This window comes from Pithys albifrons, chromosome 13 (genome assembly GCF_047495875.1).
Source record: "Pithys albifrons albifrons isolate INPA30051 chromosome 13, PitAlb_v1, whole genome shotgun sequence".
In the NCBI taxonomy this organism is placed as follows: domain Eukaryota; kingdom Metazoa; phylum Chordata; class Aves; order Passeriformes; family Thamnophilidae; genus Pithys; species Pithys albifrons.
The window spans coordinates 7987715-8007842 of NC_092470.1; the positions used below are offsets into that span (position 1 = coordinate 7987715).

General features: G+C 41.0%; 1 protein-coding gene across 5 annotated transcripts in view; it reads right to left on the minus strand.

Annotated features, from left to right (window-relative positions):
- The window catches only part of CGNL1 (cingulin like 1), a 56197-nt gene extending 39825 nt beyond the window's left edge, over window positions 1–16372 (minus strand). For 2 of the 5 annotated variants that reach the window (XM_071568367.1, XM_071568363.1), the window contains exons 1-5: window positions 16107–16372; window positions 4707–4829; window positions 2293–3892; window positions 1675–1769; window positions 672–765 (exon numbers count right to left, since the gene is read on the minus strand). In XM_071568367.1, the coding sequence (XP_071424468.1) occupies window positions 672–765; window positions 1675–1769; window positions 2293–3879 (1776 nt within the window). In that variant the 5' untranslated portion in view covers window positions 3880–3892; window positions 4707–4829; window positions 16107–16372. Of the gene's footprint in view, window positions 1–671; window positions 766–1674; window positions 1770–2292; window positions 3893–4706; window positions 4830–12882; window positions 12975–15308; window positions 15382–15622; window positions 15641–16106 lie in introns of those variants that run through there. The other 3 variants (XM_071568364.1, XM_071568365.1, XM_071568366.1) reach the window with 3 other exon arrangements.
- Between the last annotated feature and the right edge of the window lie 3756 nt (window positions 16373–20128).

Here is a 20128-nt window from a genome sequence, read left to right on the forward strand (position 1 = left end):
ACACTTAAAATAAGATCTCCTGAAAAAGTACATGTCTATCTGGATTAAAAGAACGTGAAGCAAAATAGATTTTCATTTTATCTAATTATAGCCCAAGATAAAATAATAAGCAATAAGCATTTCATCCTTCTCATGCCATCGCTGCAACAACTGGGCATTTCTTCCCTTTGCTTTAGAACTGATAAAACAATGCACCCTGCAGCAGGAAACAAAAACTTTTCAGTAGGCAGATTGCCCAATGCTATTATTATAATGTGGCTTTTAAACAATATCCTACATTACTGCTTTTCTAAATTACAAATGAAAATACTCGCTCCACTTCTATATCTAAGGAGAAGATGCTCCACCACTACTTTTTAAAGCCACGTATGGCAGCTTTTCCTTTGATCCGACAACCTACTGATGTTCATGTTAAGTTTGCACCTCTCTCCTTCCACAATGCAGAAACAAAATGTAAATGGTCTCATGGTAGACTTCTTTACATTATTTCTTATCTGTTAGCAAATAGATTTTCCATAAGTCACCTCGGTGCATGATCAAAACTAAGCTCTGCTCCTGGGGGACAACAAGAACAGCCTCGCTGAAGTTGGGGAGGGAATTCAAATTTTTAAAGCCCTCTCTGAATATTGCATCACTTTGAAACAAGCCAAAGCAAATTCAAAATTCTTTACCTGTGTCTTTCCAGCAGCTCTTGACTTCAAAGTCTGAATTTTCTCAAAAACTAAGTTGACTTTCCTCTTTGTTGCATCGTCATTATCAGGACTTCTAAAACAGCACAAGTAAGCAGTGACATGATCAAAGTTACTATTTTGTTAACAGTACAAATGCAGAGTGTCCAAACTACTGCAAATCACCACAAAACCCAAAAATAATAAGAACTTTTACAAATCATCTTAATTATGATTTATTGAAACTCTTATTGAGAGGGGTTAAAAATTTATATCCCAAAGGTTTGTTAAAAAGCCAACAACAACAAATCACTGAATTCTTCAGTTGAAACTCTCCTACAAGATTGTAGCTGTGGAAAGACAGATATTTAACATGTATATTATTCAAATATACCAAAATTAGAAGTAACTAGTACTAGGTTTTTAAGTCCTGACTACTGCACCATTTGAAACAGCTCTCAGAACTTGCTACAACAGGAATGCAAAGAAATTTAAATCCATTATATATATTTAATTAATGTCTTCTTCCTTTATCTATCAATAACTCATCAGTAGAAAATACCAAACTAAACAGTTACAGGTAGATAAAGGATGAAATGCACACCAACAAGAGAGCTTCTGTCAAACCTCATGAAATAACATTTTTCTGTTGTTACTTAAAAACACAAAGGCTTAAATTCCCCAGATGAACAATTTGAATTCTGCATTTACCTCTATATCATAGGAAGTTGAACTCCAGAAGTATTTAAAAGACAAAACAGAATCTGATTCACAAGTTTCAAGTGTATTTAATCATATCCTGCACAACACCTTATATAAGTCCTGAGAGCCTGGATATGCTGAGCTCCTGTAATGCCTTAGAGGACACAGCTGAGATACAGAACTGTGAAACACACTTTTCATTTAGTTGTAGCTTTGACTTCCCTGTTTCACATTTTAAATGTAATAGAAAATAAACACTGAGGAAATACAGGCTCCTATCCAAAAATTAACTATGTTTACTAACCCTTCCTTAAGGTAATTGTAAAGGATCTGTTTAGCAGTCTCCTCATTTGTTTGCTGTGCAAGATCTTGCTGGCCTTTTAAGAGATCAGGAGTTGCCTAAAAGGACAAGATAAAATGTCAAAAGATACAATCCTGTGACAGTTGTAAATACAACATATACCACTGAACTTCTCCATTCTGTTCTATTATGAAAACATTTATGTACTGTTGACCCAAAGTTCTCAAAGATCCTCTGGAGTTCTGGCTTGCTCAATAAGAAACCATACTCCACACCAAAAGAAAAACCCCAGGCTAATTTTGTGTAGTTACAAGTATTTTCATATTCTACTTTTGTGCATTTTTGTTTGAGAATCATCATAACATCATTTACAAGAATCTGCTTTGGCCCCACCACCTTCCTTCATGTGTAAAAGAATAAGTTGCTCTACAAACAATGTTTTCTATACTTACAACAACAACAATAATTTTTATATTTACATTTCTCCAGAGCAATCCCTTTGGAAGTACTGTGTGATGGGAATTTTTTCTCATGAAGACCAGAAAAATAAGTGATTAACAACATGACAGTTTGTGTATGCTAGAGGGCAAACAACAGCTTAAAGCACAAATTCAGAATTACCTGGATATTAGGGACAGATGAACATGTTTTCACAGAAACCTTCTTGGCTCCTGCATCAGGTGGAATTGTGATTCGGTTTGGCAACAATAAAGTAGAAGTCACTGTTTTAACTTCCTCCCTCTTATTCTGCCCTGGGAGTGTAGATGACTTACTCATCAGGCTCTCAGGATCAGCTCCATTTTGCTTGTGATGTTGCAACGAGCTGAAATTGTTATTCTCGGGGTCTTTACCAGGCATGTGCAGCTTTCCAATACTTCGAGCAGAAATCTTCATCTCTTTGGAAAGCAACTTCTGATCTCTGGGTAACTGCTTGCGAAGGCAAACTTTAGAAGGCCTCAGCAAGTGCTCAGTTGACTTACCCAAGCTTTTACTGAACTCACTTAAATAACCTGAATTTACATCAAGACCTAATGACAAGGCACTATCAACACTTCTTGATCTTTTACGATCATCTGGATGAATTCTATTCCTTTTTCCTGACCTGCCTCTCCGGTGAGGATCAACTTTCTTATCAAACTTTTCAATTAGCTGATCTACTCCTGGAAGTGAACCAGTGTCAATATCCCGGCCGGTTCCTGGCAAAAATGGAATGTATCTCCTGTTCTCGTGCCGATTAACGTTGTCTGCATAGATGGCATACTCTTGGTCATCAAGCAAGAATCTGTACAGGGAATTTGCAGAGGTGGGAGTGGCTGATGAGGACGATGACTGTCGCGAGTCATCCAACACCGGCCCGGTAGAATCCTGTCTGCGGAAGGGAAGAACATCCGGTCTGGGTTTCCTTGGCTCCGGGTAAGAAGTGGGACTGACACATGGGGATCCTCCTGCAGGTGAAAATGGCTCTGAAACAACCCCCTCACTGGGGCTGATCTTGCTACTGGGACAATCCAACAGCTGCTTACTTTGATCTTCTACTGACCTGTTCAAATGTAACTTTTTTGAACTTGCTTTGCTTGGCTCTGCCAGGTATGCATTTGTTTTTGGTAGGGACACTACCTTAGAGGAGGAAATCCAAGGCTTTGCTTCAGTTTTTTCATCTGCAAAAGGTTTAGATTTACTGCACACAGAGGACTGGTAATTATCCAAATTCAAGTTATTTTTTTCAGGATCATAAGGTTGTAAAAGTTCAGGATGTCTTTGAAAATTCAGCAAACTGGAGGATTTCATTGTTTCATCTTTAAAATCTGATACTCCACTTTCCTTTTCCTCCACAGTGGTTATCTTCAGTTTTTTAAGCATAGAGGGTTGCACGTGTTGTATTCCAGTAAACTTTGTATGTTCATTGGTTTTGTCCTCCAACTTACAAGCAGTATTGGAGTCTGTGGTTGGCTTGTTTACAGCCTGAGTAATGACCTGCTGTTCTTTTCCAGGAGGAGAAGGACTTTCTGATAAAAATCCTTCTGTATTGTTTAGCACTATGTAAGGATGCCCATCAATTCCTTGGACTCTAATACTGACACCATAAGACCCCGTCCTGGAATTGTGTGTGGTTTTAGTTTTTTGAGTCTCCTCACTTGCGAGTTCAAGAGTGACTTCATAGTCTGGCTGCATGTGCTTAAACCCACCAAAATACGGCTCCATGTCCATCACAGGATTGCATCTGAATAGGAGAGAAATTACAAAATTGTCATGTCTTTAAATCACTTACATTATTTTGTTGATTTCTCTATTCCACCATTCAATGTGACTATGAAGACTAATGGCAATATGCAGAGAAATCAATATCCAAGCCATAAAGCCCAACACAAACATTGTGATACAAAGACAAATGTCAGACTGACATTCTGGGTCAATGTAATGTTATTTTATGATGACAAATGTTACCTTCACAGAGTTGGTGCTATTTGCTTTAGAATCAAATTACTTCAAATATAAGCAACTCTGGAACAATTTTCTGAGTCAAACCAGTTTTACTTTGGGTATCTCCATTATATTTACTGTAGCCATCACCCTTTTATAGCCAGCAGTTAGTACCAGTCATATTAACATTTAAATAGAAGCCCAAGAGAGCAAAACAAACCGGGCAGTTTCAGGTTATGAGTTTCAGGTAACTAAAGTACTGCAAGGAAGGTCAGTATCCCCATTCCTTTGAGTTGTGCTTTTATGTACTTGACCTTCAGCATTTGTTTCTAATGACATCTGAAAATAAACTTTTTTTATCTATTATATCATTTTCATTCCTAAGAATAAACTTTCCTACGGATTAATTTAACAATGTCCCAATTGTAAGCTGGTTCCAGAAAACTTCAGTTGCTGTCATAAGACAAGGTACTTTGCTGGGCAACAAAAATGGAAAAATACTGCTAGTATTTCCAAGGCTGATAGTACCTTTTTCTGAAGCAATAGTAATGTTAACTCCAGTCTAAATGTACTAAAACTGTCTCAGTTCTAGAAAACAATAAATTGAACCCTACCTGTGGTTTTAATGTTAAATGCCATTCTTTCTCTCTCTAACAGCTGGGTTTGCAGGTAGTTTACTCTCCTGTCATGCATATTATGAGCCAAGTGTCTAGAGGCAGTGACAGTAAGAGCTGTGTCTATAAAAGAATGGAACACAAGACTCTGTCAGACTGATGCAAAACCTGGAGGAATAAACTTTTGAACTGAGCTGGAGAGTTGAGTAATCACTGAAGCCTGACAAAACCAAGATCACTAAAAGATGGTGAGTAATCATCGTGAGGAAACCAAAACAACAGGATGGTTCATGCTAAAAAACCCTCTGCAGCCAGTTTCACTCTCCATCTATCTTGGGATGAACCACCTCCCTCAGATATATGTCAACAGCAGAATTCTCATTTCCACACAGTGAACGAAAAAGTTTGGCTCAATATTCAAAATTCAGGAAAAGAGTAATTTTCAACCAAATACATCCTTGAAAAATGTCAAGAGCTGAAAGAAACTGACTTGAGTTTACCACAGACTCAGCCAGAGCTTGCAGGCCAAAGCCTTTGTATCTCCATAGGCCCTTTCTCACCCTGAAACCACATGAGAACCAGGTGTAGTCCCCGTGTGGTCACATCACCTTTCATCAGGCTACAGGATCAAGTTCTTTAACCAGTTCCAAATATTTTGGTTGAAGAGATGCTTCCTTGTTACAATGTTATCAATTGACTTCAAAAATACAGCTCTTACCATAACTATGCCCAAACCTGAAAGCTGCAGCATCCCATTGTCTCATCTGGGACATCCCTCCCTGCTCCTCTGCTGAGCCCACCACACGCAGCCACACAGCTCCACTGACCCAGCAAACAAAGGAGTACCTTTCTATCAGATCAGCAAGTCAGGCACCACGGAATGGCAGCATCACCTATTTTGCCACCAACATGGCCTTGGACTACTTGAGGCAATCAGAAAACTTCAAACTGAATTTGTGTTTCAACTCCGTATTCAGGGACAGAAACCTTTCAAAACTTCTACGAACAAAGAAACCCAGCACTCAAAGCTGTTCCAGCCTTTCAGTTTGGGGATTTCCTCCTAAAAAAAAAAAAAGACTTCATAAAGGTATTAAAACACTCATTTAAAATACTGGCCTCCAGTGGGTATGGAAGTCCCATATTTCATTATTATTCAGAAATTGCATCATTTTTCTGAACAACTCCTTTTTCCCAAAAATAAGAAACTATGACGTTGTTTATAGAGAACTTGTCAGCAGAGATTCTCATGTCTGAAAATCCAATACTCTGCATATTCTTCTGGAGCAGTTTGCTGTCCAGTGGTGATAAGATACTTTACAAAGAACCACTGAAGATGAACATCGAGGGTGTAACAGCTTGGGGTTTGTTTTTTTTCAAATGTCTTTAAAACATTTCCTTTCGCAGCTATTTCACAGCTCGCTAACAGGAGACCTGCCTTACAAAAAAAAAAAAAGAAAACCTCTGTCATCTGGAACCCTGACTGCTCTCCCTGACAACACGGGCAGAAAAGAGTGCTTTTGAGAACCAGACTGCTGTGCCAGACATGTCTGTTCCCTTCTCAGCATTACAGCATCACAAAGGCACGGAATGTCTCCACTCATTCATTTCAGTTCTTCTGTAGCCAGATCTGCAAGACAGATTTATTCCAAAAAATTGTCTTTCCAATCCTGCTAATGCCAAACTCTGCACGAGAAGCTTGCTCTTCTGTATCCTGCCCACACACCCCCCTCATTACAAAGTCTGCCTCAAACACATCTGTCCAACTTTCTGCTCCAGACTGAGACCAGCCAGCTGCGCTGGACAGACAGGGCTCCTGCGATTACAATCCAGGCAGAGATGTTGTCCAGCATGTGGTGGGACACACTATCCCACCAACAGACACGTTGCTTGGCTTAAAGAGCCACAGATCCCTCACAGGTATTGCCTCACATTACACGTAGGCTCCTCTGGCATACAAGCAGCAAGGGAATATGGAGGAATAAAACGACATTTGGTTCCATGTAATCTATTTACAAATTTTTTTCCCCACTGCCCATATTATTTAATCAGTGTCATTTTTGAAACAGCAGGATGGAACAGTTTATGGATGTTTACTCCAGAGTTTTCACGTGCACAGCAAAATGCCAGGAAGGAACTATAAAATTTGTCCTCCAGCCTTACATAACATTGAGCTTGCTCTCCAAGCTAAATAATGGATTCTCTGTGCAGCTGCCTATTCAGAAAGTATCAGCAATATCACACAAAGACAAAGTGGTTGTTAGGTCAATAATAAATGGCAGCGCTATGGAAAAAGGACAGGAAATAACTTTCCAAGGGAGGTGGACAGAAAACTTACATACTGTGAGGGTAAAGAAAAGGAAGTAGACAGGATAATTCATGGAAAGACCAAAACTGTAATGTTTTCAATTTTGATGGAACACAGTCTCCCAAACATGCCATGCAAGTATGAGAGGAAACGTCATCATTGTCAATTTTACCTATAACTGCTCCTGCAAAAGAAAAATGAACCTGGGTTGCTGTTCCCTTTTAGTGCATATGGAAGATTGCTCTGGGGTAACTGATAAGTTTATTTGATCTACTGCTTACAGGAGAGAAGGGAGAAAAGTGAAATTTTAAAGTTCTAGATACAAGACTGTAAAAAAAGTCCATGAAACTCATTGAAGAGCAAACTGAAAATATCCAGCAACAGAAAGACATCTGAAACCACAATTTTGTCATCTTTTAAACAGATGCCTTATCCCCAGTGAAGATTTTTTTCCTACTTAGGCATATTTTTTTGTCTATATAAAATTACATTTGTGTCATATCTGGCAGTCACTCCCCACAATTATTAGAATGAAAATTAGGATAGTTACAGTATACAGTGAAACTTCCACAATTTATGTTTTCCCCTGTAGTATTTGTGAACTGCCACTCCCTGTCTGGTGGTCAAAATTTAAAACCTTCAAAAGACCCACACAAAGGATTTTATATTATATATACTGTCATAGTATATCTGCAGGCAGCAGTGGAAAAAAATTACTCAGAGAAATTTATCTTACTGTTGGTCAGCTTTTCTGATGTCAGCATCAAAGACCTAACTAAAACTTCTATAAAGGAAAAACTAGAAAAAAAGATGGCTGAGTTTTCAAAAATTCATTCCCTTTTAAACCAACCCAAAAGCTTCACATCCCACCTCCTCTTTCTACTTGTTGGAAGGAAAGAAACTGTGAAAAATCTTATACTTGAAAAAAATCAGGAGTTACTGGGAACCTAAGCCACATGGCATATATTTTTCAAAACTCCATATACCAGTGTTACACTGCAAAGACTTATGCTTGGTATCACACAGACACAAGACCAAATCAAAGTATCTCTCTTCAGCATCCAGGACAGGGCTGACCTGTTATTATAGGCAGAATTAGCCTTACCTATTCCATAAAAAGCTTGCAAATTGTCTTCTTTAAAAAATACCACATGCATTCATGTAAATGAACCACATTTCTAAACTGAGCACTGGATCCCATCCACCACCTCAGACACAGGCCCTCCACACAACTCTATTACCAACTGGAGCAGTGCAAAGAGAATAGCCCAGGGATGACCTGCTGATTGCACTGCGGTCCCAGGTGCAGCCAACACTGACCGCTCCCCGCACTGGGATCCACACCCACTGCCGGCCCAGGGGAGCACCGTGTCTGTGCAGGGAAGGGAATGCTGGGGGACACACACCCACACTGCAGGCGGGTCACTCCAGCCTCCCTTTGAAAGCAGTAATTCCAGCCTCCACTCCAGAAGCCATTTGGGTCTGAGCCTTCCATAAATGCAACATGAATTGTTGTTTTTTCCCTTTGATCAAGGTGTGATTAAACATGGTAGTCATATACCTTTGGGTGCATAAGGAAAAATGAGGGCCAGCCAGGAACACTGACCCAGGGAAGGAAGCATTCCATCACAGTATTTCTACATTTTTTGTAGAAAGAATTTCAACACTTTGGAATCAATTACTTTCTATTCTGTGAAAAATACCATTCTCTGTTCTGATTCAACATGGCAGACTAGGCATGACAAGTTAGAGAACTTCCTGCAGGATGAAAATTCCAAATAATGCTTTTCTTCCATAGTTTTTAGTGGAAACAAACACCCATGCTTCAGTTAGCATAGATTACAGATATTATTTTATAATTTCTCCTGAAACACAGTATAGCAAAGTGGACAATCTTTGTGTTTGCTGCCTTAGAAATGAGGATTTTAGTTTCAATTCTGCCCAAAACCAAACAACCTTACTCAGTCACTCAGCCAATAGAGTATCAGCAGCCACCTTGTCAAGGACAGGAAGAGGACTGTATTTAATAAAGCCTGTCAGTAGAAAGAGCTATTAAAAGCATTTAGAGCAAAAGATACTGTTCACTTGCTCACAGCATGGTTCATACTCCCTCTGGCTGAAAAACACCGTGTGTAAGGAAGTCTCAATGTCTGAAATGTAAAACATCTTGTTAGTCCTATGAAAGTATGTGACACATCAGCCAAGTACTTGAGCTGTGTGACAACTAGCAGGTTTTGTTGGCTTATTTATTGGGTTGGGTTTTTTCAGAATGAAAATCTGCTTCAATGGCTGTAAGTGAACAACAAGACATTTTGGCACATCATCAGGTCTCATAAATTGTCAAAGTTTTATTGAAAACAAGGACATAACATCTATATCCAATTATCATTATCTGCTATGTATGTATTCATGTAGCAATTCTACAGGATTTAGCCCCAGAGGAAATAACATGTGACCTACTAACCTTGCTTACTGAGTGAAAATCAAAGCCCTAAATTTGCTAATGATGAAAATGCTAAGAAACTACCAAATTTCTTATGTAATATTCTAAACTATTACCACTGCATTCTGTATACTTTGTATCATTTATCAAAAAGCTCTCTTTTTCTTTAGGGAAACAGTTTCCAGATTTTCCCAAATCATAAAAAAAGGAATCAGAGACCAAACACAAAGCAACATTAAAAGTATACTAAAACAGAAGTCAATCAGTATCTGAAATACAGTTCCAAGGAACTAATTCATGTCATCTGTAGTGACCAGTCCCACGTCCTGCATAAGTGAAACTAGTTCAGTCACTGGAGGGACACGGACAGTTACCTTTGTTTATTCATAGTTACTTTGGTACAAGCTCTATGTGGATACAAAGAACTGCTGGAGTGTAGTTGTGCCAATGATGCTGTTTTATCTCCCATACAGGCTCAGATACACCTTTACAAATCCTTTTACTTATCGCAGAGTTAATTATACACACAAGCAAACCACACTCCGTTTTCCTTCATTATTACAAACTTGTAAAGGAGAAAGTTAAAAACAACTACAAAAAAGCAATAAAGTTACAAAGAGGAAATTTTATTTTACATACTCTCTCCTAGTTTCTCAAATTCCAAATGTTTCTATCTGCTGAAATAGTGACAGAAACAACAGCTGAGTGACACAAGGATACTTACTCATTCTAAAAGCAGCTTGTGATTTCAGAGACAATAGCTGGTTTGTATCCAAACACCTGACATGACTACATTCACTCCACAACAGATTCTGTGTTGTTTCACTACATTTTCCTCCCATTGTCAGTGTTAGAGACTGTATTTTGTTCCAAAGGAAACTATCTTAATACATCCCAATTGCATCATTATTGTTTAAATAGAAGAGAGCATCCTGTTCATAATTTTAGAGGCTTGAGCAAAAAATCTCAAGTTTGTTAAGAGTCTCTTAAAAAGCCCTTCTCAAAGGAATGATGACAGAGTTATGGCAACTGTTATTAAAAAGTTTTGCAAGTGCTCCAAATCCACAATTTACTTATAATATTATCTAATATAAATAAATAAATACATAACAAAAAGTTCTGATACTCCAAAAATTATTCATTCACTTCAAATGTGACATTACATTGGACCTTCTTATCAGTATTCCCACCCAAAAATATAACTTATCTAGAGGAATTAGTGACAGCAACACAATTGCAACCAGTGTAACCTTGATTATGGGTGCATAACTCATTCCTAAACAAAATTACTGATGAACTACATGAGTACAACTGCTTGCAAAGCCCAAGGCCTCCCCTATACGAAGGGACACAGAACAGGAGTAGTCTCTATGGAGATGTAAGTATTTCAGTACAAAAACGACATGTAAAATAGGCTGTAGGAGTCATATTTACACAGCCAACATAAGGCCACAGCTTCATGTGTATTCAACCTAGTTATGCCTCCCACTTTTCTATTGTTAAACTTTGTCTTAATTACATTGTATTCTTTAAACACTTGGCTTCACACCCATCTGGTTTCTTTCAACTAACTCAGCCATGCGTTTTCCAATTTAAATATGCAGTCAGGACTGCAGGCCCCGAGCCCAGGCACCACCAGACAAGATGATATCATCACACTGTCTGAAAGACTTAAACTGAGCCCAGGAGAGGCTGGAAAACTACACCCAGAGGAAAGGAGCCTCCTACTGTGCCGCACTGCATCACCACGCGTTGCATCCCCCAGAAGGGCTTAGAATGCCCATGCAACCAAAGCGTTCTGCTGTGGGCCCTGCCTGCACACTGAGCACAGGTTTAACCAGCTCCCACTTCTCACCCTCACACTGGAATAGTGTTAATTACTGAGGGGAAATGAAAGAGGCAGGGCTGTTTCTTTATGAAGCTTGAAGTGTTTGTGCAATTATAATGTAACATTACACACCAATTGTTCTTGTAAATAAAGGCTGCTACTGCTAAACACTTGTGCCTGTATGTAACAGCTAATGGTGTGCAACTGAGTGCATGAAGGGATACCCCAACCCATTACTTATTTCAACACGGCCTCAAAATATTCTGAGCTTGACTCACATCACTGAAAACATTCCCTCACCTCTCTCTAAAAGCCTGTTTTCTCCATCCCTTCCACATTATGCTTTATGGTCAAACAGAATACAAATAACTGCACACTCTTGCTTGTTTTTATGTACAGGAAATACATCTGCCATTCTAATAAACTTCAACAGATCTTAGAGATATCTTCCAACAGAATTTAAAATGGGATTAAAACATTCCTAATGGCTGGTAAATACTTACCAGGCTTCTGCAAGTGTCCATGAGAGTTTCTGTATATACACACACAGAAATACATAAGCACAGATCTATATGAATACCTAAGCATGGGCAGTCCAGACAATGCATCTCCTTTTCATTCTGTATTTAGTTTCCTCATCCACATTTTAGCTGCTTTTAAATTATGTGTGCAATATACATGTAACTAAAGTACTATGAACTGCTGTAAATGCCTGGAGTAAAAATCTTGTCATGCTCAGACTCAGAGAGTCCTGTAGCTATTTGAATGGTAATGACTCTTGCACGCCTGGGAACCCTCACAAGAAAGGGCCATTGTGGTAGTAATTGAGGCATCTTCCAGTCTTACCAATCTCCCTGATGTGTTTTTGAAGTCTAAGTGCTTTCTGAGTTGTTTGTCCAATCACGTTTACTCTTCATCACTCTCTGTCTTTACCACAAACAAGTAGAATGTGCAAAGGTTATTACAGGACATTGATTTTAAATGTCATGCTGTCAACCTGGTCAATGAATCTCATAAACACAAAAGATGGACCAATTAGATTTAAAACAGTTATTTTGCCTAAAATTTATAGGCATTCATGGAAAAACTAAACTATATACTTAAAACCTTTGGCTACGGATTTTGTCATCCACTCTACTTCACACAAAATGGAAGGTTATAAGCCTACATTTGGATAAACCCCTTCGAAGAGGCTGCCAGGTCTGTTGGCAGAGATGGTTCAAGATCTCAACAAATCCACTGCACTCTAATCCCAAACAGTGTTGACTCCATGACTACCATTCCATCAAATCTTTAGCACATACATTCCTAACATGTTCATTTCTCAGGCTTAAACATTAAATTTTCATACTTGGTTGTATTGAAAAGTGTTACCATTTTGATCTAGCACCACTCAGAGTCAAGGTCAAAGCAGTTTCTGAAATGTGTTAATATTTCCAGATAAACATGCTTGGAATAAACATTCCATGAACACGTGAAGCACTTTCCCTCACATAAAAACCTGGTAAGGGAGTGTTCTCAGTAGGCTGATTCTCCATTCTCCAATTAAGAGTAGAAACATCAAAAAAAAAAATCCTCTTTGGGGTTTTTGCACTCTTACCAACCCAACACTCGAAGATGTTAAACTGCCAAACCCAAGCTCAGGATGCATCAAGTCTGTACAATCTTCCTCATTGTGCAGTTTGTTGAGACCTAGCAACAAAACAGAAGAAATTCTAACATCTTCATCTCATCCTGCTGTTAAAGACAGTTGTTAATCTCAGTATCTTAAAGATGCAGTTCTTTGCAGAGCCCAGCTCTGAGTGGTCTCCTTGAACTGATAAACTTCTCCTAGCCCTAAATAAAGGAAGGAGAAGTAGGACAGACAAAAGAAAGAAATACAAATTTCTTAAGCCTGCTTTATTTGAATACATGGGCAGTAGGTAGATGCAACATTTCTGCTGCCATCCAGAGTAGCATAGACAGGGAGCAGAAGTGAAAAAAATGCCCCATTATTTTCTTGTGCACTGCCATTTCTCAGAAGTCTATTAGCACCAGTGACCTTGACCAGATTTTTGTCAGTTCCTTCCTATCAAGGTGGGTAGATGCTGCCATAAGCTCAACATTGTTTTGCTCAATCAGGCTCCCATACTTGATGTTAATATACACATTTTCAGGTCATTTCCACAGAAAAAAGGCCATATAATAATGACATCACCACTGTGACTTCAAAAAGCAGAAATGGTACACCAGTGGACTACAGAATGAAATGGTGGTAGTCTATTTTTGTTTGATTTCTGACATCAGCAGAATTATTTGGCCTTAAAATACTTACATTGCTATTTTTAAATCATAACCTGCCCCAGGTCCACGCTGAATAACCTCCGTGCGCATGTGCTCATCTTGCATTGTTCCATGACAAAGTATTTTAAAATTCATGTTTGAGGTCATGCCTCTTCACCTACACATTTCAGATGACACTGCAGAACCCAGACAAACCAGTTTCACCAATACTCCCAGAAAGATCCACTACCTATTACACAATGAAAACCAGAAGAAGGAACTGTCACCAGTTCTTTTCTGCAGCTTTGTCATCCTTTTACTGAGGCAAAATTCCTTACACAGGATATACCATAGACCATTTTTGCAGCAAATGAAATTCCACATCCCCTATTTAAACTCTGCAGGTGAACGTAAGGGCATCCTCAGATATTTTACTAGTGACAGGGAGATCTAATAATGCAATTAACAGAAATTAAAATAAGCTGGTTTACTTGCAGGCAATCAGGCAGCCTAAGCAATCATCCCACTCATTAAATTTAAAAGCAAAATGCAACTATGTTGGATACTGAGAATAAAACAACCAAAGCAGTTGTGTGATACACTCATGGAGTAGGCAGGCTCTCTTAATCACTGCAAATTCTGTATGTAATCAAAGAGGTCAGCAATGGTAAGGCCTCCCTTCTCATTACTGTCCTAACACTAGTTATGTCTGCTAAAACAATCATTCCTAGTGTGTGTAAAAATATCAGTCCCTTTATAACATACTTCATTTGAAGCAATGCATTTTTATCTCAGATTAATTAAAAATACAATATTAAACTGAAAAAATGCTAATAACAATTCTCTTATGTGAAAGATGCTCTTAATATCCTAAGCATATTTTAATAAAAATTTGAAGCATTGCTTTCTTATTTTACAGAGTTTTCTGTTTAAAAAGTGTAACTGTGTCCCAAAAAGAGTTACATACATTAAAAGGTAGTATAAATGCCTTTCATTACATGGCAGACTTCATCTCCTTTGTAAAACATGCTGCTTATTACACTGTTAATGCAATGCTTCTATACTGTATGAAAAATCTCCGTTTCCACTAATAATCTTTTTTCAAAACAAAAGACAAAAGTTCAAACTAACACACTAGTTTGTTGGTTTGTTTTTTTTTAAAAAGCTTATAGCAACTTTGTACACTTTTACATTAATCAGCAGTAACAACATCTGGCTTAGTACACACTGTGAGCATAAGCAGATTTATTCTGGGTCTAACATGGGATAAAAAAGAGACAATTCAACAACTGACACTACTAGAAAATATAATTGCTAGTCAAACAAGTTCTTACAAAGCACCTTTAGAAAGTAAACAGTGGTTTGGTTTTGCTATTTTAATTATATTTTTATGCAAGTTTTAAAGTTCTGTTAAAGCCAGCTCTATAAAGAGATTCATAACTATAAGACATGTGACAGTTGTCAGCATAAGCGTCAGACACTGAATCTATCAAATTCCCACAGCTGTACCAAAAAACAGGATATTCCAGAGGCTTTCTGATTCACCTACAGGATTCACTTTCATGAGTCCATTCAAGTTGAATATAGTGTAGATGTTCAGAAAAACAGAACAACTTACACAAATAGGCTTCCACTATTTCTGCTTTGTTAATTATTTAGCCTACGTTGTAACGATTTTTAAAAAATATTTACATGCTAAAAAGAGAAAGATAAAAGCTACAACAACTGTTCCTCTGTCAACTGCAAACGTTAATGCAAACTCACCACAAAAGTTTTATCGCAGCACTGATCTCCCCCTACAGCTGTCATCAAATGGGAAGGATATAAATTATATCAGAGGCAAAGTTAATCGGGAAGAAGAACAAACGGCAGAACTGCCATTCTAAGCTTTTCCCATGAAGAACACACACAACGCGGACACACCCTTTCGCAAAAAAACCAAAACCGAAACACGCTAATTCGCGGAATAAAAGGGAGATGAAGAAGTCAAGAGTGCCCCGAGCCCAGGAATGCGAGGAATCCTCGGAGGAATGCGTGCGGCAGGAGGGATCCAAGGGGCTCCGGCCGCGCCCGCCCACCTGGAGTCCCAGCCCGGACGCAGCACCTCCAGCTGCGGCCCCGCGGACACAGACCCCGCTCCTGAAAGTCCCCCCGGAGAGCGGAGAAAGCCTCGGGTCCCACCGGTGCCGCTTCCCCGGCAGCGCCCTCTCCCCGTGGCGGCCGCGCCGCTGGCCAGGGCAGCCCCGCGGTGCGCCCAGGGCAAGGGAAGCGCTGCCTCGGGCGTGCGGACACAGCCGCGCTGTCCTCTCCTCATGCCCGGGAGGGCCCGGCGCCCTCGGCCTCTGGGAAGGCGCGTGTTTAACGGAGCGGAGGGCAGCACCGACCCGGGGAGCCGGGAGCCTCCCCCACCGCCGCGGGTGGCGGCACCGCGCGGTGACTGCCCCGTGCCCGCCGCGCTCCCGTCCGGGCCACAGCCCCCTGCCCGCCCCGCCCCGGGGCACGGAGAGCCGGCGCCGCCGCGACTCCCCCGGCCCCCAGACCGCCCGCCGCCGCTCTCCTCACCCGTCCTGAGACGCCGCTCGCTCGCTCGCTCGCTCGCTCGCTCGCTCTCTCAGGGGATCCCTGCCAACTCCACGCCGCTCCCCGCCGGCCTGCCAGCCGCGCTCGCCGCCGGAGCCCAGGACCGACTGCCCGCCCCTCCAGAGGGAAGGGGGCGCCGGGGCCGGGCCGGGCTGGGGCGGAGCCAGGCGGAGGGCGCTCCTCAGGTGAGCCGGGGGTTGCCCTTCGCCTTCCCGCGCGCCCGCGGCCTTCGCTCTGCCTGAGCGGGAGCGCCCCGACAGGCTCCCGTGTCCCGTACGGGGATCCCCGCCCCGACAGGCTCCCGTGTCCCGTACGGGGATCCCCGCCCCGACAGGCTCCCGTGTCACGCACGGGGAGCGCCCCGACAGGCTCCCGTGTCCCGTACGGGGATCCCCGCCCCGACAGGCTCCTGTGTCACGCACGGGGAGCGCCCCAACAGGCTCCCGTGTCCCGCACACGGATCCCCGCCCCGACAGGCTCCTGTGTCCCGCACGGGGATCCCCGCCCCGACAGGCCCCCGTGTCACGCACGGGGAGCGCCCCGACAGGCTCCTGTGTCCCGCACACGGATCCCCGCCCCGACAGGCTCCTGTGTCCCGCACGGGGATCCCCGCCCCGACAGGCTCCTGTGTCCCGCTAGGGGAGCGGGAGCGTCCTGCCCTCCTCAGCTTGGGCTGCGGGGAACCGGGACGGGACAGCCCGGGGTGACCAGAACAGCGCCCTGAGGGAGAAGCCCCCCAAGCAGTGTCGGTGCGGGCCGCCTGACAAACGCGTGTTCCCGCGCTGTGCGGAGGCGGGACGGGCTGAGACGGCACCGGGAAGGGACGGGACGGGACGTGAGGAGGAGGAAAAGGAGAAGGTGGTAAGAGAAACGCTGAGGAAGCCGCTGGGAGCGAACAGGGCAGCACACCTGGGCTGTCCTCAGCTCTCTGGGTGATTTTCCACCATGTGTTCAGCTAGACTGGAAGTATCACAAGGTGATTCCAGAATGTTCTATGGGTGCAGTGAGAACTGCAGTGCTGCCTTTCTGCAGCCTGGCTCAGACCCCTGACCCATGAGGGAAGGAAAAGTAGGTGCTAAAGACTTGGCATTCACAGGTGTCATACAGAAAATAAATAAATAAATGTCGTGTCTACAACCAGGTCACCAGAACTGGGCCTCAGGTAATTTTTTTCAATGCTCATAAGTTTGTTTTCAAGATTTGAGCCACATAATCTAAGGAGCATTGTCAGAAAAAAATGTTACAGTGAATATACAAGGGATAAAAACAATCCAAAATAGGACAGATCCCTGTGTACAACAGAAAAATGCAGGGCAGTGAACATGAGAAGGAAAAATTTAGTGTATGAGCCGTGAAAGGCATGTCAGAGCTGTTCTACAGGAAGAGTGTGGATAGACAAACATCCTCTTTCCAAATCAGCAGTGCTGGAGGTCACTGCTCAAACTGCTGTCAGGGCTGCTCCACTACCTGTTGCACATCTGTCAAAACAAGCCCAATTAGCAAACACTATTGTATGTATAGAGAGAATTGTATGTAATTGTATAGCTTTTCTATAAAGAATGTCCTTTCTTAATTAGAATGTATAAACAGGAGAGGTTCAACTAGAAAAGGAACTGTTCCAAATACAACCTCAGTATTAACACTGCTGGGACACTGTATCCAGTTTTGGGTTCTATGCTGGGAAAAAATACATCAGAAAATTAAGTGCATTCTAAGAATTTTGAAAACATGTATTTTAGTGGTATTCCAAGTCAATATTACATAAAGATCTATTGACTGCTGCAAGAAACAATCCAAAGCAAAACAAGGAGACAGAGAAGAGTGTCTGACTGCAATTGCTTGTGATAAAATGCTATACTGATGGTTAATCAGCAGAAAGAACTCTAAACTGTGGGAATTGAGCAAGTTATAAAGTTCTAAAGAGGCAGCTAGTGAGGTGTTTGCAGACATCTGACAGTGCTTGCTAACAGGATGGAAGTATTAGGTGTGACAGGGTCTATAAAGCTTCTGTTGTGGAAATATGCACCTCTACATAATGTATTAAGTTAATTCTCCCTCAAAATGTTCTTGAGAGGAAAGTCACAAATGTGTGGATTTTTCTGCTCTTGGTACTGACTTGTCAAAAAAATGTTCATGAGACAGAACAGCCCAAACTTGTGCTGCCATCTTGATCTTTTATGTACTTTGCCATTTAACATTTGCTTTTCATATGCATTTCTTTCACATAACCAGAGTCCATAATTAATCAGGGAGCTGTTCAAGTAAAAGATGTATATATAAGAAAAAAATGTGTAATGTTTAAGTAAAAGTTTACTTAGCTCCTTTCACTGTAGTTTTCAGAAAGCACACGAAGTTCTTACCCACCCACACCCCCACCCCAGCAACTGATAAAACTGGGAAACAATGAATGGAGAAGAAAGTAATTAAACCTTTTTTTTCTCAGTTACATGAGTTACATGGCCAAGTTTCAGCTGAACTCACAGATGTAAGTATATATGGCTGCATTTTATTGCAATTAGTGTTAAGGAACATGCTGACATTTTGTTCAGCCTTGTGTTGTAGTTGGGTAACGTGGGAAGGAATTGCACTTAATAGAAAACAAAATACTTCATTAAAGAGGTGTATACACCTATGATTTTCAGGTTATTGTTAGAGGTTAATTAAAACAGTGTTAACCAATGATGTTGTCCAGTAATACAGGTCCACTGCATTTAAAAACAAACCAGAAAAAGACCCCATAAAAGATCCAATTCTTGCTAAAATAACCAGGCTATGATGACTACTAGTCATTATTAGGTAGTCTGTAATTAATTTTTTTCATTATGTACCTCTCAGGTAACAACTCAAGAGACAATTCAGTTGCTGTCTGGCATGCTGAACATTAAGTTGCTCAGAAAACTGTTCTTTTGTTCTCTATTGAGTTTCAGAAAAATTGTTTCATATGATAATTAGGCCAAGGCATTTTTCTTTCTTTTTTTTCTATCATTTTTTTTTAATTAAAGAGAGGAGGGGAAAAAAAGAGAGAGAAAAAGGTAGGACCAGCGCAATTGCTGAAACATATTGGCTGTGAGCATCTGAGACTGAAAAGGAGAATTTTGACTGAATTTTGACACAAAGCTCTATCCTACACTTTTTGAACCTTGAGGAAAGTTTATTTTGAACCTTTGAACCTTTCAACTTTCATTAAAACTGTAGTTTAAATCAAACATTTTGTCAAACAATTTCTTACAGATCTTTGGCATATTCTGAACACGAGTTTTACAAGTACTTCATATACTAATGCTACAAAGACTGTTCACTAAGAGCCACAGTCCATCTGGAATTCTGCAGAAGTACAAGGTTATCCAGTGAGGTAAGGATTTTTTGAAGGAATGTATACAAACCCAGCAATAAGCTAAAATTGCACTGGGGACAGAGTTAGGTCATACACAGAACATCACCTCAGTGCAGGCTGCCATTTCCTTTCCCACCCCTCATCCACTTATTTTTCTTTTCCTCGCCTTTAAATTAAGGTTTTGGTCCTTGTTTACAAGACTGGCTTGACACTTTGATTAATGTCCTCTGTCCAGGCAGTGTATTATCAGGCAGTTGTGAAATGCAGTACAAAATGGAGTTTGCAGCTAAAGCAAAAGCAAACAGTAATGCCCTAGCAGTTTGTGCTGTAGATTAATTCCAGCTGCCTGCTGCCCCAGCACACCTCGGGAACTGAAGAGCACTCTGAAATTCAGCTCTCCTTGTGCTTTGAGTCACACTGTGTTGAAAGCTTGGCCTGCTGGTGCTCTGCTTGGCTCCCAGCAAGATGCACCTCTATCTCTCTGCTATTCCACTACACATTAAACTGAGATTTGACACTTTATTCTAGTCCCCGATTTCCTTTCAAGAAAGGATCTAATCCAATAATTGCAGTGGAAAGTAGGAAAAAAAAAGTCTTTCTTAAGGTATTAAATGTCATTGAAACACTGCTTCTGACTCATCTTTTATAATACGTGTTGCACATTTTCTTT